The sequence below is a fragment of the Trachypithecus francoisi genome, unplaced genomic scaffold (genome assembly GCF_009764315.1).
Source record: "Trachypithecus francoisi isolate TF-2019V2 unplaced genomic scaffold, Tfra_2.0 Lachesis_group7, whole genome shotgun sequence".
NCBI lineage: Eukaryota > Metazoa > Chordata > Mammalia > Primates > Cercopithecidae > Trachypithecus > Trachypithecus francoisi.
Window position 1 is genome coordinate 41699263 of NW_022681472.1, and position 26481 is coordinate 41725743.

The 26481-nt window shown below is 39.3% G+C and overlaps 1 protein-coding gene across 1 annotated transcript in view; it reads left to right on the plus strand.

Moving 5' to 3' along the window:
• ATP6V0D2 (ATPase H+ transporting V0 subunit d2) overlaps positions 1-26481 on the plus strand; it is a 56024-nt gene that overhangs the window by 12244 nt on the left and 17299 nt on the right. The window contains exon 2 of the mRNA XM_033202733.1: positions 3537-3708. Coding sequence (XP_033058624.1) covers positions 3537-3708 — 172 coding nt within the window. The remainder of the gene's footprint in view (positions 1-3536; positions 3709-26481) is intronic.

Below are 26481 nucleotides of genomic sequence, written 5' to 3' on the forward strand. Positions count from 1 at the left end.
TCTCATGCCTCAGCCTCCTGAGTAGCTGGGATTACAGGCGCCCACCACTATACCCAACTAATTTTTGTAATTTTAGTAGAGACGGAGTTTCATCATATTGGCCAGGCTGATCTGGATGGAATTCCTGATCTCAAGTGATACACCCGCCTCAGCCTCCCAAAGTGCTGAGACTACAGGCCTGAGCCATCACGCCCAGCCTACGTTGTTTTAATATATGTATTAGTTGTTGTATCAACTGAAATTAAGTCTGTTAAGGCAGAAATAGTTCAACAAAGGTTTATTGGAAGCCAAGTGTGAGGACCGATCAAGGAAGACACAGCAACAAAGCTGAGTGTGTCCCAGAGTCTGCTGTGAGTTGGAAGACTTTTAAGGGAAAGTTTAGAAGAACAGAGGAGGACTCTTCATACTAGAGTTGTTCTTTTCATTGGAGGTCACAATATAGAGGTTACAATCACTGGCTACAGATGAGATATAGGCTACAATGTCTACATGCAAGATAATCAGTAAACTTCATGACGCAGAAACCAATCACCAAAATTTGATGATTCAGAAACAAATCAATGTCCTTTTAAGTGCCAGTAGGTTATGTATTAATCAGTACATCAACAATTTGAGGGACTCACGGTAAGATTCTTTACTCTGGGATAGGACGGGACAGGACAGGACAGGACAGGATAGGCATCATAAGAACTCTGCCAGGCAGGTTAATTTGGAAGCCTGACCAATGTGACCTATATGTTATCAATCAAGTGAATTAACATATATGTTAATTCACATACCAAATTTTGTGGGGAGAACACAAAATCTACTATTTACATGATTTTAAAAATATAATACATTGTTATTTACTATAGTCACCATTTTGTACCATAGGCCTCTTGAAGTTATTCCTGTTATCTAACTGAATCTAACTGAATTTTATATCCTTTGACATCTTTCCGATCCCTCACCCTCTCACCTGTCCCCCACTGTCTTTTTTTTTCTTTTTTTCTTTTTCTTTTCTTTCTTTCTTTTTTTTTAATGTAGAGACAGGATCTTGTTTTGTCACCCAGGCTAAAATACAGTGGCGTGATCATAGCTCACTGCAGCCTTGAGCCCCTGGGCTCAAGGGATCTTCCCACCTCTGCCTCCCAAAGTGCTGGAATTACAGGCATAAGCCACCACTCCTGGCCCACTCCTCGCCCTTTGATGACCACTACTTTACTCTCTACTTCTCAGTTGTCACAAATGACAGGATTTCTTTCTTTGTGAAGGTTGAGCAGTACCCTATGGTATATTCATACCACCTTTCCTTTGTCCATGCATCCGTTGATGGGCACTTAGCTTGATTCTATGTCTTCGCTATCGTGAGCAATGTTGTAATGAATGTAGGAGTACAGATATCTCTTCAACACACTGATTTCATTTCCTTTGGATATATACCCAGTAGTATATATCCAAATAGCTAGATCATATGGGAGTTCTATTTTCAATTTATTTCTCTCCCACTTAATGCTTCAGCAACACTGAACTGCTTTGAGCTCCTTGCACACACCACACCTGTACTAAGTCATTGAATGCCTGCCCCTATTCTTATTCTTTCTCCCCTCTTCCTCCACTCTTAACATAGTATTCTAAGGCTCATCTCCTTCAAGACACTTTCCTAGGCTTCTTGCTCCTATCCTTATGGATCTGGGTCTCATTTTCTATGTTCCCATAAGTCGAGGACCTTATCTTTATCACTGAATTAACACATTGTTTGAATCATCTGTGGCTGCCTCCTCCTTTACCAAACAGTGAGTTTCCTTGGGAATGAGGAATATGTCTGGTCTATCTTTGGGTCTCCTGTAGTTGGCAGCATGTAATAGATGCTTAATAAATGTTTGAATGAAGATCCAATAAGCTCCATATGTGTGCTGGATGTTGCCAAGGACATTTTAGACAGATATGCAATAACACTTACATGTTGGGTTCTGCACAAGCAGTCACAGATAAAAGATTTAACTAAGATAGTGTAACTGCCTTCTGGGTTAACATGCTTAAGACTATATAATATCCTATAATAGATGTTATGCTAGAGGTTTTATCAAAGTACTTTCAAATTCAGATGAGTGAGAGTGAATAATTCTGCCTGAGATAATTAAATCTTTACAGAGCAAGTGATAATCTAATTGAATTGGTTGGCAATAAAATAAAGTTTTAAGTGACTTTGAAGCCAGGTATACCTGGTTTTGAATCACAGTTTATCTACGTGAGATTTTTTAATTTTTTAATCTATGTGATCTTGAACAAGTTACTAACCTCTCTGAACTTCAGTGTTCTTATCTGCACAAAGGCATAGAAATCATTTTTACCTCATAAAATTGCCTTGAGGATAAAATGAGATAATATAAGTTCAATATAGTACCTAGTACCTAATAAGCACTCAATCACTGGCAGCTATTATTTTAATGTTATAACCAGACCTTGAAGGGTAGATTATAATAAGCCAATCTGAAAAGGGGTGCGGGAAAAAATTCTAGAGTGGGGTTGGTTCAGCATTTACTGAAGTATGGATTCTAGAAAACACATGGTTTGTTCAGGAGGAAGTGACAATCAACAAAGCTGAAATTCAGTTCAATCCAATTACCTGGCACAAAATAGATGACATTTAATGGATGCATGGCATGATCTGGTGAAATCAATGGTGGGTTATAAGAATAAGGGGACTAATCTCCTACTTCAATCTCATTAGATAACTCCACCATTTAGTCCCACTGAGCTTCAATTTCTTCATCTGTAATAAAAGGATACTGAAACAGAGCAATGACTGCCCATGCCACCTGCCCCCACACCCATGGTAGCTACTACTAATACATTTATCTTTTTCATCAAGCTGGGATGGAGCATTAGCATCCTCAACAGTTTCCCAGGTAGCTATTTCCAAATGACTAAAACCTGTTTGCCATCTGTGGATTAGGTGTTTGTTAGTTTTTTTTTTTTTTTTTTTCAGACCTTCTAAATAATACCAGACTTCTTAGGTAATTGAAATATTTTGTGAGGGTCAGGGACAGTGGTTTCTGCCTGTAATCCCAGCACTTTGGGAGGCTGAGGTGGACAGATCACTTGAGGTCAGGAGTTCGAGACCAGCCTGGCCAACATGGTGAAACCCTGTCTCTACTTAAAAAAATACAAAAATTAGCTGGACATAGTGGCATGCGCCTGTGGTCCCAGCAACATGGGAGACTGAGGCAGGAGAATTGCATGAACCCAGGAGGCAGAGGTTGCAGTGAGTTGAGATCTCACCACTGTACTCCTGCCTGGGCTACAGAGGGAGGGAGACTCCCTCTCAAAACAAAAGAAAAACACATTTTGTGGTGTGCTGGATTATCCATATTCACATTACATTTTCTGTTGCTTTAGAGATCAAGTTTAAATCGTATTTAGACCTCATATTAAAATCTAATAAGATAATACGTATGTATGTACCATAAAATTAGCATGAATTCAACTAATGTTGAAAAAGCTATTTGTGTATGCTCAAAATTTAACCTGAATTGGGTTTTATTTAATTTCAGACCTGAAAATTCATCTCCAGACTACTGACTATGGTAACTTTTTGGCTAATCAAACAAATCCTCTTACTGTTTCCAAAATTGACACCGAGATGAGGAAAAGACTATGTGGAGAATTTGAGTATTTCCGGAATCATTCCCTGGAGCCCCTTAGCACATTTCTCACCTATATGATGTAAGTGACGACAGAAATCCCCAATAAGCCCCAATGTACTCATGCGGATGACACCTAACAGTACTCGTGTGGATGACCCCTAACAGTTATGGGGTTGGGGGGTATTAAGCCAGAGTGAGACTTAAGACCTTTTCCATTGTTTGTAAGTTTAAATTCATTCAAATTTTAGCAACCGATCAGCTCACAGAGCCATATTTTTGCATTAGAAAATGGATTTCATTGATTTATAAACATGACTGTATCAGTGATGGTAGCCTCCATCTAAAGGAATATTTTCAGTTTTCATTTAATAAAAAAAAAAAAGTGTTGCCGGTGTTTAAGGTGTTAGCGCTGAAGGTAAATGTTATGTGACATTTTTAGATCACTTTTGAGGATGGGGTTGACAATATCTCAAAGTATTCATAAGGTCACATATACCGCGGCTAATTCCCTTTGTAACAGTATAAGTAGCTGTTGTGAAAGTTATATGTGTTTTATTTTTATCCATCACCCACAGTTCCAATTGTGCAATACGTGAGCTCCTCATTCTAAAAAATATCTAGTGCTAGGAGCGGTGGCTCACGCCTGTAATCCCAGCATTCTGGAAGGCCGAGGCGGGTGGATCATGAGGTCAGGAGATTGAGACCAACCTGCCCAATATGGTGAAACCCTGTCTCTACTAAAAATACAAAAATTAGCCAGGTGTAGTGGCGCTCCTCTTTAGTCCCAGCTACTTGGGAGGCTGAGGCAGAATTGCTTGAAGCCGGGAGGTAGAGGTTGCAGTGAGCTGATATCGTGCTGCTGCACTCCAGCCAGGGCGACAGAGTGAGATTCTATCTCAAAAAAAAAAAAAAAAAAAATTGAACTCCCACATAATAGTAAACTGCACTTTTATGACACCAATTAATAAATCTTACTTAGTGCTGAAATGGACCATTTGAAATAGGTTTGTGCCTTTCCAGTTCTCCTAGCTGAAAAACAGAACAAAGACCCACAAATGGATGAGCTGTGTGTTATGCAGATAAAATTTAGATGTAAAGCACAAAGTTCTGAAGACTAGGTCCTAGCCCAGGTCTAGTGCCTGGCACTCAGGCGTCAATATATTTGTGGAAAGAAAATATCAAAAAACAAAAAAAGCTGGATAATATAAGCCAAAGATTAGTCAAAGGGGAACAAAAGAACAGGACTTCATGTCAAACACTGCTCAGTACTAGAAAAAGGAAATTAGAGACATGTTGTAGGTATAAAGGAAACTGGGCATTGGCTGTGTGAAGGCATGGCTTTGGGAGACAACCTAAGATTTTTAGAGGCAGATTCCAAGAAAATATCACAAGAGAAAGCCTGGAAAGGTAGAAGGCAGAGACTCCTTCTGAAAGAGCAGTTTCAGCATCTGTCTGGTTGAACGATAAAATGACAGTGTTGCCTCAAGGACCAGGGAATGAAATGAATCCGCTTATCTGACCAGGAAGATACTCCCTCTATCCTTCTATTCTTTCTTTGTCCTTCCATATCTCCATCATCCATCCTTTTTTTATTTTTCTTGAGACTGAGTCTCACTCCGTCGCTCAGGCTGGAGTACACTGGCGTGACCTTGACTCACTGTAACCTCTGCCTCCAGGGTTCAAGCGATTCTCCTGCCTCAGCCTCAGTTTTGGCTGGAGTGGGTGTGCCAAATGGGAAGGAGGCATGCAGGCATGTGCCACCATGCCCGGCTAATTTTGTATTTTTAGTAGAGACAGGGGTTTCACCATGTTGTCTGGGCTGGTCTCGAACTTCCAACCTCAGCTGATCCACCCGCCTCGGCCTTCCAAAGTGCTGGGATTACAGGTGTGAGCCACCATGCTCCATCATCCATTCTTCCATTTTACAAATAACAGTATCTCTGCCCTTGAGTCCTGCAAACAAGAGACTGGAACTAAGAATATCCAAATGTACTTGCTGAGCTGAACAAAGTTAAGTGGACCTTAATTTCTACACATGCCTTTAATTTCAGGGGAAAATAATATATCAGTCAGCAAGATTTCTCACACTGTAGCAGATATTCCTTGGCATCTAAATATGGCAACCAGAAAATATTCCATGAAAACAGAACTGCATTCCTAGGCCTTTGGCACAAAGGAAAACCAATGCAAAGTTCTGATTTCCTATTATTGACAGCAGGCAAGAGCAGAAGTAAAGGAAGTCTCTTCTGTTTGGAATTTCACATCACATCATACAATCTGAGGATCAACTTTACTTAATGAATAATATCTTTAAGAAAAAAGAAAAGTAATTAAGGGACATAATTACAATCTTTCAAGAGTTCAGAAAAGCATAAAATAAAAATATCACTCTGTGTCTACATGTCCCCTTCTTCCCCCACTCAGTTTCTCTCCCAGAAGTAACCACTTCTCAGTTTCTCATGTGTTATTCCAGAAAAATACTTACATGTATGTGTGTCTATTGCTACACACTCTCCCACCCACACATTTTGAATTTATACAAATGGAAACATATTCCTTCTGTACTTTTTTCCCACTTAATATTTCTTAGAAATATGCTTGTGAATGTCATTCTTTTTAATTTATTATTTATTTCTGTTTTTACAGACAGAGTCTCACTATATTGCCCAGGGTGGTCTTGCACTCCTGGGCTCAAGCCATCCTCTCACCTTGGCCTCCCAAACTGCTGGGATTATAGATGTCCGCCATCATGCCTGGAAAACATCATAATTTTTAAATAACTGCATAGAATTGACTATATGTGTCATGATTCCATTTACCAATCATCTATTGACAAGTAGCTAAATTATTTTTATTTTTTCCCATTACAAAAAATTTTGCAATTAGCTTATTTCTTCTGAGATTAGATGAGATCAGGTGCGTTCAGGGTGGTATGGCCGTAGACCAATTAGCTTATTTCCATGCAGGTCTTGAACTTATTTCTAAGCTCAGTTTTTAGCAGTGGAAGTGGTGAGTCAAAGGAATGTGCATTTTCGTATTTTAGTAAATATTTCTAAGTACTCAACAAAGGTAGCACCAGTTTGAATCCCCTAAAACAGTCTGTGAAAAGGCCTGTGTCCTTATGCCATTATCGACATTGGATATTTTCTTTTTAACTTTTGTCAGCCCAATAGGTTAAAAAAATAGTATCTCTTTACTTCAATTTATATTTCTTCATAAGTGAAACTGATCATTTCATATTTATTATTTATGTGGATTTGATACATGACCTAATTGCCTATATTTATTAGAGTTTTCAGCAGTTTTTGATGATGTAAAACAGCTCTTTGTAAATTAAGAAAGTTTCAGCCCTTCATAATATATGTTGCAAAACGATTTTCTTGGTATGATATAATTTAATTTTTATGTTTTTTTTTTTGCTGTGGAAACATTGAATGCTTTAAATTAGCTATACTCATCAATGTTTTTATTCACTGGCTTCTGGGTATTTTACTGTACCCTGTTTAGAAAGACCTTCTCCACTCCAAATTCATGAATAAATTCACTTGTCTTTTCTTCTATTTATTTGTTGTTACAGATGTTGTTTCTTTTTTTTACATTTAAAACTTTGGTCCATCTTAGAATTTATTTTCATGTAAAGAATTAGACTACAGATCTAGCTGAAATTGTTTTTCCCAAATAGCTCTCCATTTCTATAAGTAAGTAAGCAGAAGAAATGACCACAGGTCAAGTAAGGAAGGAATTGTGGATATACCTGAGACATGGCGTTAGTGCCAATGTTTCTTGTTTGCCCTTCTCAGTCCTATCAGCGCTATGGGTTAGGATAATTCCTTCCATATTACTTACAAGCAAGACACAGATGCTGATGTTTTCAAAGAATTCACAAATATACAGCTAGTCAGGGGTAGAGATTAGATATGAACTTACATAGGACTCAGTTCCGCGATTCTGGAAAGCCTTTCAGAAGGGCTGATGTTGCTGAGCCTGGAAACAGTGTAGAATTTGATAATACGGGAGAAGCCTCAGCATCCGGGGCTGAAACATGTAGATGGGAAGGTTGTTCCATGCGTGAGGAACAGTTCGGTTTTGGCTGGAGTGTGTGTGCCAAATGGGAAGGAGGAAGTGAGGAAAGGAGGCTGGAGACGCAAACTCCAGTCACGTTACGGAAAGTCTTTGATGCCAGGCTAAAGAAGTTGAGCTTTATCACATCAGAGTGTCTCCTCTCCTCTCCTCTCCTCTCCTCTCCTCTCCTCTCCTCTCCTCTCCCCTCCTCTCCCCTCCCCTCCCCTCCCCTCCTCTCCTTTTCTTCCTTCTCTTTCTTTTCTCTCTCTCTCTCTTTCTTTCTTTTCTCTCTCTCTCTGTCTCTCTCTCTCTCTCTGTCTCTCTCTCTCTCTTTTTGAGACGGAGTTTCACTCTTGTTGCCCAGGCTGGAGTGCAGTGGCGTGATCTTGGCTCACTGCAACCTCCGCCTCCCGGGTTCAAGTGATTCTCGTGCCTCAGCCTCCGGAGTAGTTGGGATTACAGGCGCACGCCACCACGCCCAGCTAAATTATATATATATATATATATATTTAGTAGAGATGGGGTTTCCCCATGTTGGTCAGGCTGGTCTTCAACTCCTGACCTCAAGTGATCTACCGGCCTCAGCCTTTCAAAGTGCTGAGATTGCAGGCGTGAGCCACCGCACCCGTTCGCAGAGTATTTTTCAAGGTTGTGTGTGTATGTGGTGTATTTTGTTGGTATCTGCAAGGCCCTTCCTAAAAAGTAAAAACCTTAAGGAGAAACCCAAAATGTAAAAGAGATGAAAGAAGATGCCGGGATTGCTCACAGAACATTTTCCTCCTCCCAGTGATGGTTGGGAGGAAGTAGAAAGTGCTTAGGCTTTGGGCTGAGTCAGATCCAAATTCATGTCTAATCTTCAATAGCTGCCGGGAGAGAGGCTCTGCAAGCAGTGGTGCCTCCTGCAAGAATGCCTGGCATGGATAATTATGGAAAACAGTAAAGATTCCTGAGCTGAAAGACAAAATGGTCCTAGTTGCGTGGAAGGAAAAATAATAATCAACATACTAGACAACATTTACAGAATATTACTATATGCCGGGGACTTTATTGGGTTGGAAAGTTAAGGGCTTTACAAACATTCTCTCATTTAACCCTCCTGACAAGTCTTACTCAATTCTTACCATCACCATTCTAAGGATGAGGAACCTAGAACTTAAGTGCAATAATTTGCCCTGATCACAGATCTAATGAGTGGTGGCGTCGTGCTTTGAAATAACTGTTAGCAGTAGGCTTCATTAAATTATTTTGCTCAGATTTTCATTGAGTTCAGAAAATCTGACCATGACAGTGACAGAGGGCAGCCCAATTTTATCTGAGTCAGAAAGCTGCCAGGGTTTGTACTTTGGGGTTGGGAAACAAATCTCATATAAAGGAAATGTGCCCAGAATACACTGGGAAATGCTCTAGTTCTAAACACGGCTGTGAGTCCTTTGATCAAAGGTTCCTCTCACTGATGATCCCACAGATTTTTTGTTTCCTAATCACAGGATCTTTTTTCTTTCTCTTTTGAAATGGAGTCTCGTGCTGTCACCCAGGCTAGAGTACAGTGGTGCAACCTCAGCTCACTGCAACCGCTGCCTCCCAGGTTCAAGCAATTCTCCTGCCTCAGCCTCCCAAGTAGCGGGGATTACAGGTGCACACAACCGCACCTGGCTAATTTTTGTATTTTTAGTAGAGATGGGGTTTCTCCATGTTGGCCAGGCTGGTCTCGAACTCCTGATCTCAGGTGATCTATGCCCCTTGGTCTCCCAAAGTGCTGGGATTACAGGCCTGAGCCACTATGCCTGGCCCTAATCATAGAATCTTAGACATGGAAGGAAACTTAACATTCATTAATTAAGCAAGTATCCTTATTTCACAACAAATTACTGTGTTAAACTATACTGTTTCTAAAACAAAAATAATTACTTAAAATTTTAAATATTTTTAGTTATAAGCAGTATTTTTTTTAATTGTTTACAAAAATACAGATAGTCACAAAGCCCTGGGTAGAATGTTAATGCAAAATTAAAATTGGAAAGGTGGTTTTGGTAGTATTAGTATTGTCACTAAAGGATATATTTTAATGTATCTACTCTTCCTATTGGCCATACATGCTTTGAATTCGTGCTTTTAGTATCTCTGTCTGGACTCGCTATTACCTAATGGGCATTGAATATTTGTTGAATCAATATAGAATCCTGAATTCAGCAGTATGTTACACAGAGCTAGAAAAATATATCCAGATAACTCAGCAGTTTATATTTTATATAGCAGTTGAGAATTGGTTTTTTATTGACCATTATGTTAGGGGTAAAACTGGATGTCATGCCTGCAGATACATTTTGTGAGGCCAGCTCAGTGTTTCAGAAAATAACTTTCAAAAAATACACTTTGAGCCAGGCACAGCAGCTCATGTCTGTAACCCCAGCACTTTGGGAGGCCAAGGCAGAAGGATCACTTGAGGCCAAGAGTTTCAAAAGCCTGGCAAACATAGTGAGACCCTGTCTCTACAAGAAAAAAAATTAAAAATTAACCCAGTGTGGTGGTGCATACCTGTAGTCCCAGTTACTGGGGAGTCTGAGGCAGGAGGATTGCTTGAGTTTAGGAGATTTAGGCTGCAGAGCCATGATCATGCCACTATACCTCGGCTTGAGTGACAGAGTGAGACCCTGTCTCCAAAAAAAAAAAAAAAAAAAGCACAAAACAAAAACAAAAGCAAACATACAAAAAACACTTTGAAGTCAGGTGTGGTGGCTTGCACCTGTAGCTGGGCAACAAAGCAAGACCCTGTCTCTTTAAATAAATAAATAATAAATAAATAAATAAATAAATAAACCATTTTGTCAAGGCTGCATTCTTCCATTAGCCACAGTCTCCAACACTCTTGTATTTAAGCTACTTATCAGACCCCTGAACATATTTACTCTGACCTAGATGTTTTACCTTCACTTCTACACAAGAACCCTGCAAAGCAGGTATTTATATCTCCACTTTTAAAATTATGGAAATGAAGGGTCAATGAATTAACGCATTTTTCAAAGTCACAAAGGCAAGAGACATGAAAGGATTCCATTCCAGGTCTATCAGTCTAGCAAGCTAATGATCTTGCCACTGTCCAGGTAATTTATAATAAGGCAAGCAAATCAGAAATATCTGTGGGTCTTCAAAAACCACTTATATTCTTGACCCCTACTTCAGGAGATTCTGATCTAATTGGCCTTGGAGTGGGGCCCATCTATATTTTGGAAGGCACCCAGGTTATACTGAGGTGCACCTCTGATTAAAAATGTTTCATTAGGGTGCCTCAGCTTGATTACTTGGAGGTGACTTTCACAAATACTTTCATGAGCTTCTCTTGACAGTTACCTATACAGATAGCATTATCTCCCTGTCAGAAACTAGATAGCATCAAAGCCTAGGTCTTCTGAATCTCCATCCATGATCTGCCCCATCATGTCATGTAATATCTTGTGACTTGCAACCCTGGCAGCATTCAGCTGCTCTCTGTGGAGCTTAGAGATTTATTACAATAAGAAATGGTAATGGCTGGGCACAGTGGCTCATGCCTGTAATCCCAGTACTTTGGGAGGCCAAGATGGGTAGATCACTTGAGGTCAGGAGTCTGAGACCAGCATAGCCAATATGGTGAAACTCTGTCTCTGCTAAAAATACAAAAATTAGCCAGGTGTGGTGGCACACACCTGTAGTCCTAGTTACTTAGTAGGCTGAGGCATGAGAATTGCTTGAACCTGGGAGGTGGAGGTTGCAGTGAGCTGAGATCATGCCACTGCACTCCAGCCTGGATGACAGAGTAAGGCTCCACTATTTCAGGAAGAAGGAGAGGAAGAAGAAGAAGAGAAGAAGAAGAAGAAGAAGAAGAAGAAGAGGAGGAGGAGGAGAGGAGGAGGAGGAGGAGGAGGAGGAGGAGGAGGAGGAGGAGGAGGAGGAGGAGGAGGAGGAGGAGAGGAAGAAGGAGGAGGAGGGGGAGGAGGGAGAGAAGAAAGAAAGAAGAAAGAAGAAGAAAGAAAGAAGAAAGAAAGAAGGAAGGAAGGAAGGAAGGAAGGAAGGAAGGAAGGAAGGAAGGAAAGGAAAGGAAAGGAAAGGAAGGGAGGGAGGGAGGGAGGAAGAAAGAAAAAGGAAAGAGAAAGAAAGAGAGAAAGAAGAGAGAGAGAAAGAAGAAAGAAACGAAAGAGAGAAAGAAGAAAGGAAAGAAAGAGAGAAAGAAAGAAAGAAAGAAAGAAAGAAAGAAAGAAAGAAAGAAAGAAAGAAAAAGAGAGAAAGAAGAGAGAGAGAGAAATAAAGGGGAGAAAGGGTATACAAATGGTGGAAAGGTATCCCACAGTTCTGAAACCCTTTCTCTTATCTCTCTCCAGTATGTCTTCCAAAGTCAAGGGTCTCTCTAGCACCCATGAAATTCCATCAAATGAAGTAACTTCCTGTCCTATTAGGAAATGCCCAAGACAACACTATACAAATGATTAAATCAATTTTAATAGAGACAGTCTAAATTTAAGTTGTAATAATAAATATAATCTTAAGCATTGCACATTTTATGAGATATAATTACTGTACATGTGAAACTTATTTTGAAAATCTGGAATGGATATTTTTAAATACTTAATAGCAGGAAGATCTGCTGGAGGGTTTGTATACTATAATTATACACAGTTGTGTGAAACAAAGGAATGAATCCAATAACATTTTAATGAAGAGACCATTTAATATAGGCCTTGGTTGTTTTATTTTTCTTCCTTCCTATCCAACATTTTCCATCAGCATTTCAACTTCTCATCTCTTTTAAAACTAGACATTTAAAAAATAAGTCTCTCAAGCATTCAAAGTATCCCACCTCAGAGGCTGTAAAATTTCTGAATAGAGGATGACCAAGGAAATATAATCTTCGGTACTTAAACAGTAATGAGTAATCCTAGGTTAAAGTCCTAATTCTCAGATTACTGAGAATCTGAGGTTAAGGACCATACACTGAAGAAATCTTTAAAAATTCATTCCCAAAGGCTAATCAAAGTTTTAAAATATCCCAATGACACATAATACACCATCTACAGCCTTTGTGGTGTGCTGTAAATTAGGGTACTGAACACCTTAGTTTACCCAAAGTGTTTTCCAGGACTCAGAACTTAGAGTGTTGATGCCAGGAAAGTCCTTGGAAAACCAGATGAGTTGATCACCCTATCACCAGAGAGTCAAAAAACGAATAACATAACTCTAGCTCAGTAAGAGTTTACATTCTAATGCAGCAAGCAAGTCCACAAATGGTGTAAAAGTAAGACAAAATTAAACCACAGCTATAATAGAAGCTTGAACATTCAATGAGAGGAACCTAGAGGACTGGAACAATGAATTTTGACTTTAAACAATTTTGTAGAGAAAGTAGAATTTTGGCCATTGTTTAAAATTGGCATAGATTGAAAGAATAAGTGAGGCATGAAAGGATTTTGTGTTTGGAGATGACATGGCAACTCAGATGTTGCTGGAACCTAGACATGAGTAGGGAGAATAGATACTTGGACAAGAAAGTAAAGAGTTTGACCGGGTGAAGGGCTTTACTGCTAAGTCTCTGAAGGCTTTCAGAAAGTGCTATCAATTACATGCTTCTTGTGTGCTGCAGACAATACCCCCTCACTTAATGGTCACCACCCTGTAAGGGGAGAAGTATTTTCCCCCTGGGTGGCCATGTGATAGAGTGGTTGAACACTTCCTCTGCCTCTGGCTGTGTGGCCAAAGGCGGTTTGACATCTAAGCATTAATTTCTCATCTAGCCAATGGGAGAGTACCTGTTCTTAGGATTACTGTGCACGTAGTACTTGTTCAATAACTGGCGATTGCTATTATTATGCTGATTTCCTGGGGCATATTTAAAAATAAAGTGTCCAAGTCCTTATAGCTGGTAAGTAAAGAGCCTAAGATGCGATATCAAGTCACTCCAAATGGCATTCCAAAAGTGATCATTTTTTTCTTTTTTGCTTATTTGCATGTTTTTACTTTTTAACCCCTCCTGCTTCACAAAGTGAGGGGGCTGATCTGATGTATATCTTAGGAAAATAATTTTGTTAGTATTATAAAAGATGCATGGAGGGGATGGAACTCAAAGCAGAGAAACAATAGAGGAAGCTATTTTAAAAGCTTAGATTGGAACTTTGAAGGGTAGAGACAGGAAGGCGGGGAATATGATTAGATTCATTTGAGAGATAGACTTAACAGGATTTAGTATCTTGATTTATGAGGCATGAGGGAAAGCAGACAATAATTCCTGGGAATTCTAAGTTAAAGAAAGAAAGGATTTGCAAGTCAGATAAGTGGATTTTATTTTTAGTTCTTACCAAAGAGACTAGGAAGACCATTGTAAATTAGAGGAAATTAGAGAAGTAAATAAATCACCCTAAATCTCACCATCAATTGACATATCCCTATACTCTTTTTCTATACATTTTTAAAGAACTAACATTATCATCACTTTAATTTTGAATCTTGGCTTTTCTCTGTATATTATCAGCATTTTCCCTACATCTTTAGATGAGTATATAGCCTTCCATCTGGTCATGAACACAGATGTGTTGAGTTTTATGTCTTTCTTTCCCCAAATTCTGCATAGTATTTAATTTGTTGAATTCTAACTTCAACAATCAAATTTCCAATAATATGAAATTGGCTTTTTGACACCACCATGCCCTTGTGATTTTGAGTCTCTGGTCGGAAAAGTTCTTCTGTGGTCTTATAGATTGCGCTGTCTTAAAGGCTTTGCACTCAGAGATTCAATGGGAATAGTGAAAGGGGAGCAAGTGCAGGGCAAACATGTCCCTACTATAGTTGCTGATAAGACCTTCAGTGTTTAAAACTCTCAAGCATTTTGTGAACTGAAAAACACTGGCGCTATTCTGCCAAAGCTATACTTGGTCTCTCTGAAACTGAATGATATTCATTTAATCAGCATAACAGTAAGTGGCTATGAGTAAAGGCTTATGAGACTCTAAGATTAGAAATGAATTGAATATAGACTTTGTTAATTAACCAATGGAAGAGTTAATTAAGGTGCAGTTTCTAAGACCATGCTCTTAAAAATTATGATTTACTAGGTTCTGGAATGCAGTCAATAAATTTGCTCTTCTAAAAGCCCTCCAGGTGAACCTGATACAGGTGGGAAATTCTTATAACCAGTAGGTAGACTCTAAACTGGGTCTTCAATATACCAACTGTAGGATCTCAAAAAAAGTCCCTTAGTCACTCAAAGCCTTGGTTTCCTCATCTGTAGTACAGGGATCATAATTATATACAATATAGAGTTGTGAGTTTAATTTAAAAACAGAACCAGCTACATATTTTGTGAGGCCCGGTGCAAAATATAGAGCTCCTTGTTTAAAATATGTTCAATGATTTCAAGAGAACAGCAGCAGAGAATTAAACCAAGCATGGAGTCCTACGTGACTATACAGATCACAATCCCCTGAAACCGACTGATTGAAAAAATGTATACTTATATAGCATGTAAATATACCCCATACATCCATACACATGCTCAACAAATGTAGCTAATTTTATGTGTGTATTTGAGTATAATGTTCACCTGTGTGAGTGAGAAAAGGTGGCATGAGGGAGGTGATGCCCAAGCTCAGGCTTGAAAGGCTAAGCGTTTGTAGGTGGACATGGCTGGAGAGAGGCAAACAGCAGAGAGAACAGAAAATACAGGACCCATCACTACTGTTGTTGGGTTGCTGATGCCACATGTCAGCAAAATTAGTGTCTGAGGTTGAGGATATTAAGGTAATGGATGTGAAAGAGCTTAGGATGCCATCGCTACAACAGTTCTGAGTGGGATACAAATCAGGACCAAGGTGGGCGTAGTCTTTGCCTTGTGCTTGGGCAACTGTCTGGCAAGGCATCAATCAACCACCAGGGGGCGATACTGATCCCAGTAACCTGTTTTCCAAAATACTACTCCTTTTAGTTTAAGAGATTTGAAACTGTCCCATAACCTTCATTTTCAGGCTGGAGACTGAAATCCACACTTATCCATTGTCCTAGTTTTATTTTATCTAGTTTATTTTTTAATTGAAAATAATCAGGTGTGTTTAAAAAAACGAGATTTTTTTTTTTACTAAAATGTATTTTGTGCTCACTACACAAGTTAGTACCTTTATAATCACTTTCCTGTATTAAATTTAATCAATTTTCACAGCAACCCTATGGAGTGGTACTAATATTGTTGGCTTTTTAGAAATAAGGAAACGGATTGAGTAAAGACTATACTTCAGAATTCATGTCACAGAGTCCAGAGGTAACCACTCAAAACTTTCATGCATATCTTTCTAAATTTTTTCCTTGTGAAAAATGTTTTTTATATATGTATGTGAGTATATGTAAACACAAATATAAATATACACAGTTGGGCTTATTGTTTGTTTTAGAAGAGTGAGATCATATATGTATTGTCTACAATTTGTCCTTTTAAAATGTAATCGATTATAATTTTTGCATAAATATATACAGATATATTTTATTTAATACATTTTTAATTGATGCATTATTTACTTAATTAAATTACTTTATTTATTTGTTTTTCTGTGTGCGATCTTGGTTCACTGCAACCTCCACTTCCTGAGTTTTAGTGATTCTCCTGCCTCAGCCTCCTGAGTAGCTGGGATTACAGGCACACACCACCATGCCCAGCTAATTTTGTATTTTTAGTAGAGACTGGGTTTTGCCATGTTGGCAAGACTGGTCTCGAACTCCTGACCTCAAGTGATCTGCCTGCCTCAGCCTCCCAAAGAGCTGGGATTATAGGCATGAACCACCATGCTCTATATATACACACACATATATATATGTATGTATATAGTATAAAGTTCAGGTGTACATGTGCAGGATGTGCAGGTTTATTACTTAAGTAAATGTGTGCCTTGGTGGTTTGCTGCACAGATCATCCCATCACGTAGGTATTAAGCCCAGCATCCATTAGCTATTCTTTCTGATGTGCTCCCTCTCCCACTCCCCCACAGTTATTTATTCTCTGTAAATAAGTATGTTTGAAATGAACATGTAAAATGACTTACTCAAGAACACACAGCTCTATAGTGGCAGAATTAGTACTGGAATCCAAGCCTTACGTCACACTAAATATGTAATAAATATTTGTGAATGAATGAGCTAACTATTCCTTATGTTTATCACTGCTACTGCCAATGTATATAGAAAATTAATTCACTAAAAGAAATCTAGAAAGAAAAAAGATATCACCTCTAGCTGGAGACATTTTAAAAGCTTCAGGAAGAATATGATACTTGAATATGGCCTTAAAGGATGGGGAGGATTTTAACTTTTAACAATTGGTAAGGAAGGGAAATTATACATCTAGATAAGAGTAGGAACCAAGACATTAATCTAGAAAAGGACAAGTTAAGTTTGAGGAATTTTTAATCTAAACAGTTGGGTTAGACCAAGATTGTAGAGAATCTCAAATACTGAAGAGGTTTCTTAAAATTCCAGAGCCACCAAGGGCTTGGGAAATGCAAAGTGATCAGCATTCTTGTTCTAAAATATGCTATTATGGCAATGCTGACGTCTAAGTAATTTTTCCGTTTTTTTTTTTTTTTTTTTTGCTATAAGGAAAAACAAGTGTGACAGCAAAATTGTTTGCTTTTTCGAATTATTTTAATTTTCACTTCCTCTATTTAAAATAGGGAAGCTTCAGAGAAGGAAGAAATGTTACCAAAAATGTCAAATTTTAAGAGACAGAAGAATGTTTATGGGGATATTCTAAATTCAGCTGACTAGCAAATCATGCAATATGACAGGATTGCCCCACGTAAGCATATGTGGTTAGTGCTGGATTGAACAAATCCACGGTATAACAAAAAATGTTTACCAATGTAATCAAGGAAAACTTTCATTTGAAAATTCATATATTGAAAAATTGTGAAATATATTTGGTGTACTTTTATAAATTATTTAATTCCTCAATGAAACTCCTAAATGAAAGATGCCTTTCACACACACACCCCGGTCCTTTTCATGAACAATGACCCCTGAAATGCTTTTTTTTCTTTTTTTTAATTGAGACAGGGTCTCATTCTGTCGCCCAGGCTGCAGTGCAGTGGCGTGATCATGGCTCACTGCAACCTCAGCCTCCCGAGTAGCTGAAACTACAGGCGTGCAGCAGCACGCCCAGCTAATTTCCGTATTTTTTGTAGAGAGGGGATTTTGCCATGTTGGCCAGGCTGGTCTCAAACTCCTGAGCTCAAGCGATCCTCCTGCCTTGGCTTTCCAAAGAGATAAAATTACATGAATGAGCCACAGTTCCCAGTCTGAGCATGCATTTTATGTCCCTATCCCCGTACATTCTCTATGTATAATTGTTACCTAGCCAACATCTCACATAGTTCTGGTCACCTAAAACAAAATGGTTGTCATTAAGAATTTGATTACATGTTGCAGATGAAGGATGTGGATGCGGCCTTCTAGGTAGAAAGGAAACCTGTAACAATCAAGGCCTGATACAAGGATGTGGCTTTCTGGGCCAGGCATGGTGGCTCACGCCTATAATCTCAGCACTTTGGAAGGCCATGGTGGAAGTATCACTTGAGCCTAGCAATTAGAAGTTGTTGTGAGCTATGATTGTGCCACTTGGGTTTGGATGACAGAGAAAGACCCTGCCTCTAAAAAAATAAAATAAGGCCAGGCAGTGGCTCACGCCTGTAATCCCAGCACTTTGGGAGGCTGAGGTGGGTGGAGACCAGTCTGACCAAGGTGAAACCCTCATTTCTATGAAAAAAACAAAAAATTAGCTGGGTATGGTGGTGGGTGCCTGTAATCTCAGCTACTCAGGAGGCTGAGGCAGGAGAATCACTTGAACCCAGGAGGTGGAGGTTGCAGTGAGCCAAGATCACGCCATTGCACTCCGGCCTGGGCAACAAGAGTGAAACTCCAACTCAAAACAAACAAACAAACAAACAAACAATAAAAGGGATGTGGCTCCTGTGATCAAGTCAAATATTAGTCACAATGTGTGTAGACAGTGAAGCTATTGTCATCACCAAGTTAAATGTTCCCTCAGGTCCAAAGGACAAAGTTCAGACTGAGTCTTGAAGTGCCTCCAACTAGCAAAGGAGGTCAGGTCTCTTTATATGAATGCTGTTACCAGTTTTGACAAACAGCTGGCAAGCATTGTTTTGAGATTAGTGATTACATTTCCAAAGAGGTAACATTGAACTTTTGAAGTTCAGATAACTTAAAGGAAACATCATATAAAATAATGACCACACAAAGACAGCTCTGGGGTTACAGGACACAAAACAAGATGGTAACAGGTTTTTTCTACTTTTTTTTTTTTTTTTTTGAGATGGAGCCTGTATCTGTCGCCCAGACTGGAGTGCAGTGGTGCGATCTCGACTCGCTGCAACCTCCGCCTCCCGGGTTCACTCCATTCTCCTGCCGAGTAGCTGGGACTACAGGTGCCTGCCACAACGCCCGGCTAATTTTTTGTATTTTTGGTAGAGACAGGGTTTCACCGTGTTAGCCAGGATGGTCTCGATCTCCTGATCTCGTTATCCACCCGCCTCAGCCTCCCAAAGTGCTGGAATTACAGGCGTGAGCCACTGCACCTGGCCGGTAACAGGTTTTATGAAATATGTATAAATCAGACTTGAGGGCTAGTATCTCAACACTATTGAGTAATACGATTTATGATCTTTTTTGGTGTCCCAGCCTTCCAAATGATTGTACCACTCAGCTTCTGTCTTCACACCACAGCTGACATGATAATCTCTTATTATCTAAGAGCAATAGGTAAATTTAGAAAGAACTCTCTTAGCTAAAACTAAATCCAAAACTACGGAGATGAAGACAGCTCAGGCTTACCTCACCTAAACTTTTCTCAGATGTTTTACATTAAAGATGATGTGGTTTATAATTTCCTGCAAAGTCCACTTTACAGGAAAATATCTTCTTCTAACAGTGTATGTCCTCCTTTATCCAAGGCACTCTACAAGTGCTTTCATATGTAAGCCTGATACCAACCATTCAATGTTGAATAAATATTTTAATTTCAAAACTGAAGAAATGGAACTTTTAGGGTTTTTAAGTTGCAGAGCTGGGCTTACATCAGGTTTATCTGTTACAAAGCCTGTGCTCCTTCTATTGTGACAATTTATTTATGATTTACAAACTGCTTTCCCATATGTAATTTGATTTAGTTTACAGTGACCTTGTGAAGACAGTAGTCATCTACCTCTTCTCACCCTGTGATGCCAAGTTTGTTGAAAAGAATAATCTGGTCAGCATGGTGGCTCATGCCTGTAATCCCAGTACTTTGGGAGGCTGAGGTGGGAGGATTGCCTGAGCCCAGGAGTTTGAGACCAGCCCAGGCAACACAGGGAGACCCTGTCTCTATAAAAAAGGAAAAAAAAAAAAAAAATGGCCGGATGCTTGTCTCACGCCTGTAATCCCTGCACTTTGGGTGGCCAAGACCTGTGGATCACCTGAGCTCAGGAATTCAAGGCCAGCCTAGCCAACATGGTGAAACCCCATCTCTACTAAAAATACAAAAATTAGCTGGGCACGGTCATGCGTGCCTGTAATCCCAGCTACTCAGGAGAATGAGGCAGGAGAACTGCTTGAACCCGGGAGGTGGAGAATGCAGTGAGCCGAGATGGCACCACTGCACTCCAGCCTGGGTGACAGAGTGAGACTCTGTCTCAGAAAAAAAAAAAAAAAAGGAAAAAATTGACCAGGCATGATGGTGCATGCCTGTAGCTGCAGTTACTCTGGAGACTGAGGTCGGGGGATCGCTTGAGCCCAGGAGGTCGAGGCTGCAGTGATCTGTGATTGTACCTCAGCACTCCAGCCTGGGTCACAAAGAGAGATCCTGTTTCAAAAAAAAAAAAAAAGAAAAGAAAAGTAAAGAATAATCTATACTTCTCTATTTTCTCACTTATTTCCTCATTCCACTTCAGTCTTATTTCCTTCCCCATCAAGTCACCAGAAGCCATTCTAACAGCTAAGTCGAATGGATATTTTTTCAGCTCTTTCCTAATTCACCATGTCATTTACCGTTGTTGATGTCCTTGTCCCATTCTGTGACAACTCTTTGTGCTCTTTTTTTTTTTTTTTTTTACCATTTTCACTCTTTCTCCTTCTTCCTTGCAAAAATCTCCTTCCTATCCCTTAAGAACCAAGGAAATAATACAGTATGGACTTTAATTAATAATAATATGTTAATATTGATTCATTTATTATAACTAATGTGCCAAACTATTTTAAGATGTTAATAAGAAGAAACTGGGTTTGGGGTATATGGAAACTCTCTGTACCATCATCCCAATTTTTTCCGTGAATCTAAACTTATTCTAAAAATTAAGTTATGTTAAAAATAATTTTACAAAACAGAATTTTTCTAATCTCAGGGTGTGCAATGCTTAAGAGACAGGAAAAACCAACAAATGAGCTAAAAAGAAAAAGAAAATGACAGGCCTGGGAGATAGGGCAATCATAAGACAAATTATCACAGAATTCAAGTTCCAGGAATGAGAAGGAAGGTGTCCTGGAGGGGTGTTTACACTCATCAAATACCATTGCAAATCCTGGCAGACGCAGCCTGAAAAGCACTCTCTCCCCAGAGTGAAGCCCTCCTTCTTGCTGGTACTTGACAGGAAGAATAATATGCCCAGCTGCCTGCCTCTGTCCTCCTCCCCATGTGCCCTACGGGGAAGCCTCGGAGCATTTCGGCTGGCATAATGACCCCTCACCCCAGTTTTTCCCCTTTCGATTCTGTTCTCAAGGTCTGGGTTTATCTCCATCTCTGCTCACTCTGACTCAGTACTCGTAAGTACATCAGAAATCTTAACTCTCCCCTTCTCTACCTCAGAGACCCTTTTGGATTTTATCTTAGAGACAAATAACAGTGTGGCTAGCAGTTTTTTGTTATATAGTGTCCAATGTCCCTTCTGTCCCCTTAGATCAGTGATCACCATCCTTTAATCATATACCTCAATCATTAAAACACAAGACCAATATAATATGCTAACATACTTAATTATATATTATATGCATTTTTCTAATATATTATGTCCTTTATTTATTTATTTATTTATTTATTTTGTGTGGCAGGGGGACGAAGTCTCACTCTGTCACCAGGCTGGAGTGCAGTGGCGCAATCTCAGCTCACTGCAACCTCTGCCTCCTGGGTTCAAGCGATTCTCCTGCTTCAGCCTCCCAAGTAGCTGGAACTACAGGTGCACACTAACACACCCAGCTAATTTTTGTATTTTTTAGTAGAGACAGAGTTTCACCATGTTGGCCAGGATGGTCTTGATCTCTTGACCTCATGATCTGCCCGCCTCAGCCTCCCCAAATGCTGGGATTACAGGTGTGAGCCACTGCACCCAGTCATTTTTATTTATTTTATTTTTTGAGATGGAATTTCACTTTGTCACCCAGACTGGAGTGCAGTGGTGCGATCTCAGCTCACTGCAACCTCTGCCTCCCGGGTTCAAGCGATTCTCCTGACTCAGCCTCCTGAGTAGCTGGGATTACTGGCACCTGTCACCATGCCTGGCTAATTTTTGTATTTTTAGTGGAGATGGGGTTTTACCATGTTGGCCAGGCTGGTCTCGAACTCCTGACCTCAGGTGATTTGCCTGCCTCGGCCTCCCAAAGTGCTGAGATTACAGGTGTGAGCCACTGCACCCAGTCTTACGTCCATTTAAAAACATATGCAAAAATTGAAATTTAAAAAAGAAAGAAATTAAAACCTATATTAGTGAATAATTTTGAACATTCTATAGGACAGCAATCTTTCCTCTGTTGTACGTGTCCCCCTAGGTCTAAAGGATGCTTTCCAAGGGTTATGGAGACAGGAGTGATTACGAGATGACCAGTTTCCAGATCCTGAGTGCCTATATGTATATGTACTAAAACTACCTAAGAGTACTTGAAGCCAGAACACTGTGCTGGGTTCCCATTATCACCTCCTTATCACAACTCTTCTTTTTCCACCATCCTTTTCCACCATACTATGATGTATAGCCCTGAGGTATAAAAAACTTTAGGACACTAAACAAACCACAAGACTATTTGAAGTATTAGAGTGTTTTTTTAAATTGATACATAACCTTTTCTATATTTATGGGGTCCATGCGATGTTTTGGTACAGTTATAGAATGTGTAATGATCAGGTTGGGGTATTTGAAGACTCTATTACTTTGAGTATTGGTCATTTCTGTGTTGGGAGCCATCAGTCTATTTTGAAATATGTCATAACATTGTTAACTATAGTCACTCTGCTCTTCTGTCTATAGATTCATACCTTTTATCTAACTGTATATTTGTACCTCTTAATGTACTTCTCCTCATCTCCCCCCCACCCACCCTTTCTAGCCTCTATTTTCTGTCATTCTATTCATTACCTTTATGAGATCAACTTTCTTTAGTTCCCACACGAGTGAGTGCATACGATATTTGGCTTTCTCTGCCTGGTTTATTTTACTTAACATAATGACCTCCAATTTCATCCATGTGGCTGCAAATGACATATTATTCTTCTTATGGCAGAATAGTATTCTATTGTGTATCTATACCATACTTTCTTTACCCATTCATCTGTTGATGGATGCTTAGGTTAATTCCATTTCTTTGTTATCGTGAATAGTGCTGCAATAAACATGTGCATGCAGGTATCCCTTTGACATACTGATTTATTTTCCTTAGTATAGATACCCAGTAGTGGGATTGCTGCATTGTATGGTGTTTCTGCTTTTAGTTTTTTGAGATATCTTCATACTGTTTTCCACAGTGGCTGTGCTAATTGAAATTTCTACCAATGGTGTATAAGAATCTCCTTTTCTCCACATCCTCTCTCCAGTATATTTTATTGTTTGTCTTTTTAATACTGTCCATTCTAAATGGGGTAAGATGCTATCTTATTGCGATTGAAGTATTGGCATCTTGGAGGACACTAATGACTAAAGGGTAGAGAGAAGACCGATTGGCTAAGAAACTTGAGACCCAGGAAATGGCTTGGTTTTGAGTTTCTTGGGTTTTCCTTTTGTCTCATACACTCCCAGTTGGATGCTAGAGAATCTTACAGCCCAGAAAGCCAACAGGCACATACAAAAAAACCCCAAGAAAAGCCTGTTCTCTCTAGCCAAAGGACCAGGAAAGGGGCAACCTCACAAGCAGAAAGTCTTTTTTTTTTTTTCTTTTTGAGACAGAGTCTTGCTCCGTCACCCAGGCTAGAGTGAAGTGGTGCAATCTCGGCTCACTGCAACCTCCGCCTCCCGGGTTCAAGCGATTCTCCTGCCTCGGCCTCCTGAGTAGCTAGGACTACAGGTGCCCGCCACCATGCCCAGCTAATTTTTGTATTTTTAGTAGAGACGGGGTTTCACCATATTGGCCAGGCTGGTCTCGAACTCCTGACCTTGTGATCTACCCGCCTTGGCCTCCCAAAGTCCTGGGACTATAGGCGTGAGCCACCACGCCCGGCCACAACAAGAATATCTTTAGATAATAATGGCTCTACTCTAACCAAGTGCCACGGGAAAAACTGCAACACCACCCCTTTAAGCAAAGGCTCAGTGGGGGCCCAGATGTCTACCCTCACCTGGCTGTAAATGGGGTCAGAGAGGGCCAAGCAGGAAGCTGGGCCTTTGACCACCTCCCAGCAGTAATAAGACCTCTTTTACCTTGATGTCAAAAGAGGCCACATGCAGAGTAGTAATAAATCCCAGAATGAGAGGAGAAAAAAAGAAAGGTTGAAAAAGTATTCAAAGAAATAATGACTGAAAATTCCCCCCATTTGGCAAAAGACACACACCCACTGATTCAAGAACCTAAGTGAAAGCCCAAACAGGAAAAATCCAGTGAAATCCAGGCCAAGACATGTCATAATCAAACTTTATAAAGAAAAAAAGATAAAACAAATCTTGAAAGCTATGGGAAATGACTCCTTACTGATAAGAGAGAAGCAATTTGAACCATAGATTTCTCATTAGGCACCACGGAGCCAGAAGCAAGCAGTGTAGTATTTTTCAAGCACTAAAGACAAGAAAAAAAATAGCATTTTGTAGTCAGTGAAAATATTCTTCAGGAATGAAGGGAAAATCAAGACATTCTAAGATGAAGGAAAACTAAGAGATTTTGTCACCAGCAGACCTACACTAAAAGAATGGCTAAACAAAGCATTTCAAACATAAGGGAAATGATAAAAAGAGTAATTCTGAAACAACAGGAAAACAGAGAGGAGAAAAATATGGGTAAATACAATACACTCTTTCTCCTCCTGAGTTTTCTAAATTGTATTTGACAGTTGAAGCAAAATCATTACACTGTCTGATGTGGTTCTCGATGTATATAGAGGAAATATTTATAACAGTTATAAACAGGGAAAGAAAAGACACTTAAAAAGAAGTAAAGTTTTTAACACTGCACTAAAATTGAGACAGCTACTCTAAAAAATAGTCTTACAGTTTCTTAAAAATCTAAACATACTCTTACTATGACATTTAGCAACTGCACTTTAGGGCATTTATCCAAGAATAATAAAAACTTATTTTAATATAAAAATCAGCACACAGATATTCTTAACAGTTTTTATTTGTAATAGCCAAAAACTAGAAAAAAATACAAATGTCCATCAATAGGTGAATGCTTAAATACATTGTGGTATATCAATACCATGGAATACTACTCACCAATAAAAGGGAACAAACTGTTTACATGCAACAGCTTGAATGTATTACATGTATCTCAAGAACACCGAGCAGGGCTAAAATAGCCAGTCTCAAAATGTTACTTATTATCTACTGCCAGTTATATATTATTCAGAAAATAGCAAAATTATAGAGTGGGAGAACTGATTCGCATTTTCTAGGCATTGGGGGTGGTGGGTGGGAAAGGGTGGGTGTGACAATGAAGAGGTAATACCCTGGAGAGCTTCTTCACTGAACCGTGTTTTTCTTAGAAGGCGTTTCTCTTTTTCTATCTCATGCCAGAGTGCTTTGTGAATGACAGTCATTTCTCAGCTATTGCTAATGACACTGAAGTACTAAAATTTTTATTCAGAGAAGAGCAATTCCTCTAACTTACCAAATTATGGCTCTATATTATTTGACCTCTTAGCAACTGTTACAGCAGCAGAATGTGGTAGTTATCATACAGAAAATATATTACAGTTATCTTTGAGATCCTTAAATAAGCTAGGGAGCAGGAGGAGAAAGAATAGCTCTAAGATCAAATGAAAATGTTAAAATATCATCTGGCTTGAGCTCTTTTATCTGAACCTACTAGGGAGAGCCAGCACTTTGATTTTAGGGACCCAACTCTGCTGCTTGCCAGCACTGTGATCTTGGGCAAGGTATTTAGTACTGCTAAGACTCGGTTTTCCTTAATAATGGTTCTTACAGCATTGAGTTGTTATGAAACTTGAGTGAGAGTGTGCACATAATTACTGCCACATAGTAAAAACCTCAAAAAGAATCAGCATTTAAAAAATTTTTAATATCCTAAAATTTTTGAAATTGAGTAATTTGCTCATCACAGTTTTAGGTGACTATGATTTTTACAGGTGTCAAAGGACATTTGTCTAGACCATGAGTAGGAGAAAAATTAACCTAACTGAATGGGTGGCTCTGTCACTACTTATGAAGATAACTATCTAAAACAGGGGTTTGAATTAGGTAAACACCCTGGTGTCTTTTTGTTCCAAAATTATTCAGGTAATGTCAGCAATTATTTGCTTCGCAACCATTGCATGCATGACCCCCTGGAGATCTACAAAGATTATAGTCTGGAGAAAGTAAAC